The 11,414-nt window shown below is 45.1% G+C and overlaps 1 protein-coding gene and 1 long non-coding RNA gene across 2 annotated transcripts; one reads left to right on the top strand and one right to left on the bottom strand.

The window, feature by feature from the left end:
* The first annotated feature begins 1,270 nt into the window (after positions 1-1,270).
* On the top strand, positions 1,271-3,581 carry LOC124029597. Its single transcript, XR_006837809.1, has 3 exons — positions 1,271-1,298; positions 2,797-2,874; positions 3,000-3,581. It is a non-coding gene; the product is annotated as an uncharacterized LOC124029597 (long non-coding RNA).
* A 2,896-nt stretch (positions 3,582-6,477) lies between these two features.
* LOC124029596 (exosome complex component CSL4-like) lies at positions 6,478-10,971 on the bottom strand (the record flags this gene model as incomplete). The annotated part of the gene is made up of 7 exons (XM_046341256.1): positions 6,478-6,958; positions 8,103-8,187; positions 8,464-8,514; positions 8,996-9,029; positions 9,480-9,568; positions 9,804-9,878; positions 10,744-10,971. Coding segments are annotated over 7 exons (669 nt in total), but the record flags the coding sequence as incomplete, so codon positions are not given.
* Between the last annotated feature and the right edge of the window lie 443 nt (positions 10,972-11,414).

Below are 11,414 nucleotides of genomic sequence, written 5' to 3'. Positions count from 1 at the left end.
AACACAGTGGATTAAAGGATGAGAAAGGAGTAGTGGAAAATGGGCAGAAGCTGAAAAAAAAAAAGCTCAAAAAGAAGCTCTCTCAGGCAGAAGAGACAGAGATCAGCGTTGTCAAGGTAGAGGAAGGAGAGGTGATAGAAATAAAGAAAGGCAAGAAAGAGAAGGGAAAAACAGAGGAAGGAAAGAAGGAGAAAAAGATCCCTAAAGCTGCTGAACCAACTGAGAGTCAGGAGGGAGGAAGAGGGGAGAAGAAGAAGGAGCTGAGGCTACAGCAGCAGTACAGCAGGAGGAACAGAATAACACCAAAAAGAAGAAGAAGAAGGGAGCTGAGGCTACAGCAGCAGTACAGCAGGAGGAACAGAATAACACCAAAAAGAAGAAGAAGAAGGGAGCTGAGGCTACAGCAGCAGTACAGCAGGAGGAACAGAATAACACCAAAAAGAAGAAGAAGAAACCCAAGTCCTCCAGCAACGCTGCAGACACCACCATGGACACGGAGAGAAAGGAGGAGGGCAAGAAGAAGAAGAGAAAGGCCTCTGCACTAACAGAGGAGGAGGATGTGGTGGACAAGTGGAAGCCCAAACATATGAAAAGGGTGGATATGACAGGAGTAGTGGAACAGGTGGAGGACGGAGAGAGTGAGGGAAGGAAAAAGAAGGTGAAGAAGAGCTCTGAGGTAGAGACAGACATGGAGGACAGCACCCCTCACCAGAAAGGGAAGAAGGTTATGACGAAGGGGAAAAAGAAGATAAAGGTTGAGAGCTGCGACCCTGAATACCAGGAGGTGAGTTAAAGGGGTTAAGGGTCAGAGGTGAAGAGGTTATCAAATCATGGGTCTTCTTCAGCAGGGTACACCGTTGTGGAACGTTCAGATAGACATATATGATGTAGAATAAACATGTCTCTCTGACATGTAGAATGAGGAATCATGTCGGCTCTATTCCTGACATTTCTATCTGAAATGGTCAACAATGTTTGCTTCTGGAAGGTGGCCCTGATTCTAGAGCCATTTCAAAGGTCCTTGTTGAAAGTATTGTAAAAACCAATGCTCTGACCCGCACCCAGAATGCTGGAGGTGCCGGCTAACAGAATAGTTAAACTGTTAAATGAATATATGGATAAATAGATAAAAGTGGTGACTTTCTTACTTAATTGTTTCTACTTAAAGGTATTAAAACACTGACAGTATCAATCTGTAGTTGTCTGATATGTTGTTTTGCTCCAACCCCAGAGGACCAGACTGATGTGGTTTTCCTGTCAGAGACCAGGGAAACACCTTAGAGATCAATATTGATCAGGTAGATCGCTAACGACCCATTAGATCTGTTTGGGTCCTGGGAATCCCACTTGCCAGTCAGTCCACCAATCCAACTCTGTCACTGTGAGAAAGAGAAATGTCATTTCTTCCTGGTCTGAATTAAACATTGTATATTGATTATGTAACTATTTATGAATAAATTATGAATGCATTATATTATGCAAATGCTTATTAGTGAATGCTGTTGTTTGACTGTAGCATTGTGTTTAATCAATGACATGTTGGACACACACCAACCAATATAAATGCTGTATACTGATGAAGTAATACCCTCTGACTGTAATAATATACATGGCGCTAGAAGCATCCAAGGACGTTAAGCTGGTCTGTGTGTGGCGCTGGCTCCAGAGTAGTGCCTGGTCTGTGTGTGGCGCTGGCTCCAGAGTAGTGCCTGGTCTGTGTGTGGCGCTGGCTCCAGAGTAGTGTCTGGACTGTGTGTGGCGCTGGCTCCAGAGTAGTGCCTGGTCTGTGTGTGGCGCTGGCTCCAGAGTAGTGCCTGGTCTGTGTGTGGCGCTGGCTCCAGAGTAGTGTCTGGACTGTGTGTGGCGCTGGCTCCAGAGTAGTGTCTGGACTGTGTGTGGCGCTGGCTCCAGAGTAGTGCCTGGTCTGTGTGTGGCGCTGGCTCCAGAGTAGTGTCTGGACTGTGTGTGGCGCTGGCTCCAGAGTAGTGCCTGGTCTGTGTGTGGCGCTGGCTCCAGAGTAGTGCCTGGTCTGTGTGTGGCGCTGGCTCCAGAGTAGTGTCTGGACTGTGTGTGGCGCTGGCTCCAGAGTAGTGCCTGGTCTGTGTCAGGGATACTCCCAAGTGATTGCAAAGTGATTCTGCTGTTTTTCCAATAATCAGATATTTTGCCAATAACTGGTCAAAAAATCAAATGGGCAGCTATTGAAGCACATGTGGATTTGAGTATTTTAATTTTTTAGACTAGGAATACGGTAAATCACCAACTACATGTTATAGAGTATATGTTGTGTACTATGTAACATGGACTATAGAGTATATGTTGTGTACTATGTAACATGGACTATACAGTATATGTTGTGTACTATGTAACATGGACTATAGAGTATATGTTGTGTACTATGTAACATGGACTATACAGTATATGTTGTGTACTATGTAACATGGACTATAGAGTATATGTTGTGTACTATATAACATGGACTATAGAGTATATGTTGTGTACTATATAACATGGACTATAGAGTATATGTTGTGTACTATATAACATGGACTATAGAGTATATGTTGTGTACTATATAACATGGACTATAGAGTATATGTTGTGTACTATATAACATGGACTATAGAGTATATGTTGTGTACTATATAACATGGACTATAGAGTATATGTTGTGTACTATATAACATGGACTATAGAGTATATGTTGTGTACTATATAACATGGACTATACAGTATATGTTGTGTACTCTGTAACATGGCCTTCATATAAAACGATGGTCCTATTCCATTCCATAGGGGAGACGCCTGGCCCTGCAGAATGAGATCGACCAGAAGTCCAATCCAGTCCAACTCAAAGCAGCACCGGTACCATCGGTCAGTACTCTTATGATGTCAGGACACCAAGGTGTATCCCAAATTTGGGGTCACATACCAACTCTTCTCTGAAACAAATCATTATGTTGAATATAAATATTACAAACAGTGTTCTTCTCTTCCAGGGTTTGGGCCAGTGGGGCACTGCACAGTTTGACAGTTCTGACCAACATAGTAAGTTCCTTCGGTTGATGGGTGGCTTCAAGAAGAGCGGGCAGCCAATAGCATCGAGCGGTGCGACAGGAGGGCGGGCCAACATGGCGCTGACTAAAGACGGACAGCAGAGCTTGCAGCAAGGCCTACTGGGGGAGTTTGAGCGCGCTCAGTCGCGCCGCATGGACTTCACAGGAAGGGGGGGGCGGGACTTGGGTTCTCGGCGCCGTCCAATAAGAAGTTCTCAATTGACATCAACACAACCCGATCGGTGCGCTTCGATGATTAAGTCGGAACGGACCATTGAGTGTGTGTCTAGCATCCAAAATTGATTTGGATGAGTGTGTGTGTACCTTTTCTCTTGCAGGGTCTTGGGAGTGTCTGTCGGTGAATGTGGTGTGTATGAATGTATATACGGTACCAGTCAGTAGTTTGGACACACCTACTCATTACAGGGTTTTTCTATATTTTTACTACATTGTAGAATAATAGTGAAGAGATCAAAACTATGAAATAACACATGGAATCATGTAGTAACCAAAAAAGTGTTAAACAAATCAAAATATATTTTATATTTGAGATTCTTCAAAGTAGCCACCCTTTGCCTTGATGACAACTTTGCAAATGTATTTTGACTTTTTTTGGTTACTACATGATTCCATATGTGTGTTATTTCATAGTTTTGATGTCTTCGCTATTATTCTACAATGTAGAAAACAGTAAAAATAAAGAAATCCCGAAATGAGGTGTGTCCAAACTTTTGACTGGAAACAAAAATATAAGTGCAACAATTTTAATGATTTTAACGAGTTACAGTTATAAAGAAATCAGAAATAAATCCATTAGGCCCTAATATATAGATCTCACATGACTGGGCAGGGTGCAGCCATGGATGGGCTTGTGAGGGCATAGGCCCACCCACTGGGGAGCCAGATACAGCCAATCAGAAAAGGCTTTTCCCCACAAAAAGGTTTTATTACAGACAGAAATACTCTAGTTTCATCAGCTGGCCGGGTGGATGGTCTCAGACGATCCCGCAGGTGAAGAAGACTGAACGTCGAGGTCCTGGGCTGGCTTGGTTACACGAGGTCTGTGGTTGTGAGGCCTTTTGGACGTACTGCCAAATTCCCGAAAATGACATGAGGCGGCTTATGGTAGAGAAATGAACATTCAAATCTTTGGCAACAGCTCTGGTGGACATTCCTGCAGTCAGGATGCCAATTGCACACGCCCTCAGAACTTCATCTGTGGCATTGTGTTGTGACAAACCCGCACGTTTTAGTGGCCTTTTGTCCCCAGCACAAGGTGCACATGTGTAATGATCATGCGGTTTAATCCGCTTCTTGATATGCCACACCTGTCAGGTGGATGGATTATCTTGGCAGAGGAGAAATGCTCACTAACATGGATGTAAACGTATATGTGCACAATGAGAGAAATAACATGTGTGTGCATATGGAACATTTCTGGGATCTTTTATTTCAGCTCATGAAACATGGGACCAACACATTCATATTTTGGTTCAGTGTATTAGGAGTACTGTGTATTAGGAGTACTGTGTATTAGGAGTACTGTGTGACAAAGCTGCTGACATTGAACTGAAAGCTGCACCTATCCACCTGTGGTGTCAATGAGAGCAGAGTTGTGTGTGTGTTTCTGCCTTCTGACTGGTCCAGTATGTGATGCTTCCTGGCTGTATGATAAGGTTAGCGTCCTGAATGGCACCCTACATAGTGCACTACTTTTGACCAGTGGGCCTATGGGCCCTGTAGTGTACTACTTTTGACCAGCAGCGGGTGGGCCCTGTAGTGCACTACTTTTGACCCGCGGCCCTGTAGTGCACTACTTTTGACCCGCGGCCCTGTAGTGCACTACTTTTGACCCGCGGCCCTGTAGTGCACTACTTTTGACCCGCGGCCCTGTAGTGCACTACTTTTGACCCGCGGCCCTGTAGTGCACTACTTTTGACCCGCCGGCCCTGTAGTGCACTACTTTTGACCCGCGACCCTGTAGTGCACTACTTTGACCGCGGCCCTGTAGTGCACTACTTTTGACCCTTTGACCCTGTAGTGCACTACTTTTGACCCGCGGCCCTGTAGTGCACTACTTTTGACCAGCAGCCGGTGGGCCCTGTAGTGCACTACTTTTGACCAGCGGCCCTGTAGTGCACTACTTTTGACCCGCGGCCCTGTAGTGCACTACTTTGACCCGCGGCCCTGTAGTGCACTACTTTTGACCCGCGGCCCTGTAGTGCACTATATAGGTAATAGTCTAGTACGGTCAACTAATGCCTCAACTGAACATGACATGATAAAAACGGACAGTTGATAAGCTGTCAATTAGAGACATTTAAACAGCATAGAATTGTTTTACACACAGTCAACAAATGGACATGATGAATGATGGTCAGTTGGGGCGCTCTTATATAAAGGATTTCATTTAAAAAACAGACATCTTTAAAATGAACCTTTCTGATAAGTCGCTCTGGATAAGAGCGTCTGCTAAATGACTTAAATGTAAATAAGTAACATTGGAACAGGGTGAGGTTCATACATGATACACTTTGGTGTTCACTTTATCTGACTCTGCCTCTGCTGACAAGTACAGGAAGAAATGAGAGAGACGAAGAAACAAGAAGTATTGTTTTGAAACGACAGAAGAAACAAGAAGTATTGTTTTGAAACGACAGAAGAAACAAGAAGTATTGTTTTGAAACGACAGAAGAAACAAGAAGTATTGTTTTGAAACGACAGAAGAAACAAGAAGTATTGTTTTGAAACGACAGAAGAAACGAAGTATTGTTTTGAAACGACAGAAGAAACAACTCTTGGAGAGAACCAGACATCTCCGTTTCTCTGCCTTGGTGCAGAAAGGTCCTCCTGGTCGTATGAGTCTAACGGTGCCGCCACAAAACGACACTTTCAATTCCAGCTCTTCGCTTCAACATCCCAACTGTTAGCCATCTAAGGCCCAAACCCAAATCAAGCCCTACTCACTGGCGTGTAGGGTTCAAGGGTCCATTTGGAATTGGGCCTGTCTGTACTGGTGACTGTCACCCCAGGGCTGTGGTCTGATTCTACACCCCCCCCCCCCCCCAAAAAAAAGTGTTCACTCATTCACTACCCCTCATGGATTTAAAAGGAAAGGACTGGTGGAGATATGCTAGTAAATCCATGGGGGATACATGAGAGCACAGTTCAGGGAGAAGGGTAAGGGATCAGTAGGTGACCCCGGATGTTCTTTATTCCTGCTTCTAAAGGGCTAGTATTGTAGCCCAGTAGATTCCTCCCTCTACAACAAGGCAGCATTTCTCTCACCTGGTTCTACAAGGCTACAGTAGAGGTGCAGGCTTTTATTCCAGTCCAGCACTAACGAGACTGAGTCAGCCAATCAAGGCCCCAGTGATCAGTTGAATCAGGTGTCCTAGTGCTGGGTTGGATAAAAAATCCTGCACCTACTGTAGCCCTCCAGAACCTGGAGGGAAAAAATGCTGCCTTGCTGTAGGTTGTAGAGGGAGGAATCTACTGTTGAGGTATCCCCCCTGAACATACGGCTCTGTGTGTGTGTGTGTCAGGTCAATGACCCGTGTACTATATAAGCATCATGTCCAAGCATCTGTACATGACCTCTAAAATATTTTGGTCCTTTGTACACACAATGCATCGTTCACAATCCAAGTGTGAGTGTGTTTGTCTCTCTATCAGAGATAGGGAAGCTGTGTGTTCCTTGAGGAAGGGAAGCTGTGTGTTCCTTGAGGAAGGGAAAGGGGTCCCTGCTGGGGGGGCTGGAGAGGTGAGGGGTGCACGCCGCCCACTGGTCCCTGCTCAGGCCTGCAGGTACTCAGGTTGCACCCTGGCCACCTTGCGGAACTCTTTGGCGTGTGTCCTTGGGCACTGCATCTCACACCAGCTGATAGGCACCATCTGGGCCCCTGAGAGGAGGGAAACAGAAATATACTACTGATAGACACCATCTGGGCTCCTGAGAGGAGGGAAACAGAAATATACTACTGATAGACACCATCTGGGCTCCTGAGAGGAAGGAAACAGAAATATACTACTGATAGACACCATCTGGGCTCCTGAGAGGAGGGAAACAGAAATATACTACTGATAGACACCATCTGGGCTCCTGAGAGGGAAACAGAAATATACTACTGATAGACACCATCTGGGCTCCTGAGAGGAGGGAAACAGAAATATACTACTGATAGACACCATCTGGGCTCCTGAGAGGAGGGAAACAGAAATATACTACTGATAGACACCATCTGGGCTCCTGAGAGGAGGGAAACAGAAATATACTACTGATAGACACCATCTGGGCCCCTGAGAGGAGGGAAACATAAATATACTACTGATAGACACCATCTGGGCTCCTGAGAGGAGGGAAACAGAAATATACTACTGATAGACACCATCTGGGCTCCTGAGAGGAGGGAAACAGAAATATACTACTGATAGACACCATCTGGGCTCCTGAGAGGAGGGAAACAGAAATATACTACTGATAGACACCATCTGGGCTCCTGAGAGGAGGGAAACAGAAATATACTACTGATAGACACCATCTGGGCCCCTGAGAGGAGGGAAACATAAATATACTACTGATAGACACCATCTGGGCTCCTGAGAGGAGGGAAACAGAAATATACTACTGATAGACACCATCTGGGCTCCTGAGAGGAGGGAAACAGAAATATACTACTGATAGACACCATCTGGGCTCCTGAGAGGAGGGAAACAGAAATATACTACTGATAGACACCATCTGGGCCCCTGAGAGGAGGGAAACATAAATATACTACTGATAGACACCATCTGGGCCCCTGAGAGGAGGGAAACAGAAATATACTACTGATAGACACCATCTGGGCCCCTGAGAGGAGGGAAACAGAAATATACTACTGATAGACACCATCTGGGCTCCTGAGAGGAGGGAAACAGAAATATACTACTTGACAAAAGTGTCAGTTGGTTTCAGTCAACCAAGGCTTGTGTTAAGGAGGGTAACCTAGGGTTAAGGACAGCCTCGGGCTAAGAACAGCAGTGTTGTTGTCATGTGACCAGTCTCACCTGCTTCACTGTGGGCTACCACCACCCCCAGCTCGTTCTCTGCTGTGGTCAACAGGTAGTTGGACTGGACGTCTCCCAGGGAGATCTGGGGGTCAGGAGGTTAAAGGGCAACACTTGGAAAGGCACAGAGTCAGTCATCACATAATGAGTAGTTATTTGGGATGCAAGGTGATTCATAGATCAGTGGTTTTGTGCGTTCTGTCTGGCTGATCTTGAACATTCACAATTTAACATTTAAGCAATATGGTGAAAGCTACACTGCACTAAGGGAATAGAACCAGCCCAATATCAGTCACTGGTTGACTGTCCCTGTGTTACTACCTAGTTACTGAACTGGAAAGACTGTCAAATGGAAGGATACGACTTTAGCCAGGACGATGTCTCCAGGACGGAAGCTTTTATACGTCTCCACCTGCAGAGGTCAAAGGTTATAGTGGTTCCCAGTCTATTACAATTAAAAAATGAGCTAAGACGGTATGACGCCGTGACAAACAGTAACAGACTGTATGACGTCGTGACAAACAGCAACAGACGGTATGATATTTCATGACAAACAGCAACAGACGGTATGATGTCATGACAAACAGTAACAGACGGTATGATGTCATGACAAACAGCAACAGACGGTATGATGTCATGACAAACAGCAACAGACGGTATGACGTCACGACAAACAGCAACAGACGGTACGGTATGACGTCACGACAAACAGCAACAGACGGTATGACGTCACGACAAACAGCAACAGACGGTATGATGTCATAACAGTAACAGACGGTATGATGTCATGACAAACAGTAACAGACGGGTCTATATGATACCAAACATATTTTCACAATATAAAATATGTTGGTCAAACAGTGGGGGAACTTTAGATTCATTCAAAAACATACCCTGTCTTTTTCTGTTGCTCGTACATCTTCTTTCCTGTGTATATTAGTGTAGTAAACAGTAGATTAGTTTTGAAGGTTATGGCATCCTATTCCCTATATAGTCCCAAATGGCACCCTATTCCCTATATAATCCCAAATGTCATCCTGTTCCCTATATAGTCCCAAATGGCACCCTGTTCCCTATATAATCCCAAATGTCACCCTATTCCCTATATAATCCCAAATGGCATCCTGTTCCCTATATAGTCCCAAATGACATCATATTCCCTATATAATCCCAAATGGCACCATATTCCCTATTTAATCCCAAATGGTATCCTATTCCCTATATAATCCCAAATGGTATCCTATGTAGTGTACTACTTGTTACCAGAGCCCATAGGTTGCCATCTGGACCCCAGACAAAAGTAGTGCACTGAATAGGGACTAGAGTGGCATTTGGGAGACTCCATGAGAATAACAGTAATAAGACAATCCCTGTTACCTGATGGTTCCTCTAAAACGGTCCTTCAGTGGTGTGGAACCAACGTAGAGGATGTGAACCTTAGCAAACCTGGGGTTGATACTGGTCACCTGGACAGGAAGGGAGACCGATCAGGGCGGTTATCAATGAGGTTAAACGCACACACACCCATTGTTGAGATCTTGGATCAGTGACAAGAGCACCTCATCTATCAATCCTCAAAGGTATTCTGTCCGGTTTAATCCAGGTGATGTGCACAGCTTTTTAGCACTACGTGGGTCTACAACAACCACCAGGGTGTACAAGAAGTTGACACGCGCACGTCAAGAGCTCCCCAAACCTCACCTTACAGGTCACTATGGCTCCTACATCTGGTAGTAGCTGAGCCTCGGTTTCTCTCACCACCGAGATGACTGGTAGCTGCAGACACACACACACAGAAGTGTCAATGTAAAGACAAGGAAGGATTAAGGTGTGAACATGTTACATTTCATTCCCACAACACTGCATAATTCCTCAGGGGTTCCAAGTGAACAAACCTGGAGTGGTTTCTCTACTTCCAGGAATGTTACACAATAAATAACCATTGACATGAGTCCCACACCCACACCCAGCCCCAACTGCTTTCCCCCATGCCAATAAACCAGCCACTCCCCTCTAATCCCCTCCTCCTCCTTTCACCTCCTCTCATCGTCCCTCCCCGTCACACTTCTGATCACACCTCATAAATCACATTTCATTTCAAATCAGACACTCTTATCCAGAGCAATTTCCAGTTGTTTTTTTCCAACTAAGGTAAGTGATCCTGTGCAGCTCAGTTGGTAGAGCAAGGTGCTTGGAACGCCTGGGTTGTGGGTTTGATTCCCACGAGGGACCAATATCAAAACGGATGCACTCACTACTGTAAGTCACTCTGGAGAAGAGTGTGCTAAATTAGTAAAATAATAAAAAATGTAAGACAACCACATATCACAGGCACAAGAAGTAAAACCCCTCAATAAAGCAGCTATAATCAGCGCTAGTCAGAAAAGACAAGTGTTGTTAGTGCTTAAAAGACCAGCGCAACGGGTGTGTTCATTAGTGGCAGACTGTAGCAACATGTTTGCCTGTTTAGTGTTTACTCTAGGAAACAAACGGAATGGAGAGGAAACTACCTGAATTTGTCCAATAGAAACTTGTTTTTTTAATGCAAACAGTTAAATAAATAAATATTTAGCATGAGACCAAATGTTTTGTGTTCTGTGACTAATGAATACACCCTGGTACTCTGCTGTCCCTGTCTCACCTCCTCTCCTTCGTTCTTCCTGAGTACGTAGCCTGCTAGCGAGGAGTAGATGTAGCCGTGTCGTAGGTACACCCCAGTACCGGGCATACAGTCTTCTGTGCTGCATAGCCTATCACCTGCACACACACCACACAGGGAGAGAGAGATGTATACACACACAGGGGGAGAGAGAGATGTATACACACACAGAGGGAGAGAGAGATGTATACACACACAGAGGGAGAGAGAGATGTATACACACACAGATGTATACACACACAGAGAGAGAGATGTATACACAGAGAGAGAGAGAGATGTATACACACAGGAGGAGAGAGAGAGAGTATACACACACACACAGAGAGAGAGATGTATACACACACACAGGGAGAGAGAGATGTATACACACACAGAGAGAGAGAGAGAGATGTATACACACACACAGGGAGAGAGAGAGATGTATACACACACAGGGAGAGAGAGATGTATACACACAGGGAGAGAGAGATGTATACACACACACACAGAGAGAGATGTATACACACAGAGAGAGAGAGGAGAGAGAGATGTATACACACACAGGGAGAGAGATGTACACACAGGGAGAGAGAGATGTATACACACAGAGAGAGAGAGAGATGTATACACACACAGGGAGAGAGAGAGAGAGAGAGAGATGTATACACACACAC

Source organism: Oncorhynchus gorbuscha, unplaced genomic scaffold (genome assembly GCF_021184085.1).
Source record: "Oncorhynchus gorbuscha isolate QuinsamMale2020 ecotype Even-year unplaced genomic scaffold, OgorEven_v1.0 Un_scaffold_6913, whole genome shotgun sequence".
Taxonomy (NCBI): Eukaryota; Metazoa; Chordata; class Actinopteri; order Salmoniformes; family Salmonidae; genus Oncorhynchus; species Oncorhynchus gorbuscha.
The sequence above is the reverse complement of the archived record's forward strand: the minus strand, read 5'-3'. Positions and strand labels throughout refer to the sequence as shown.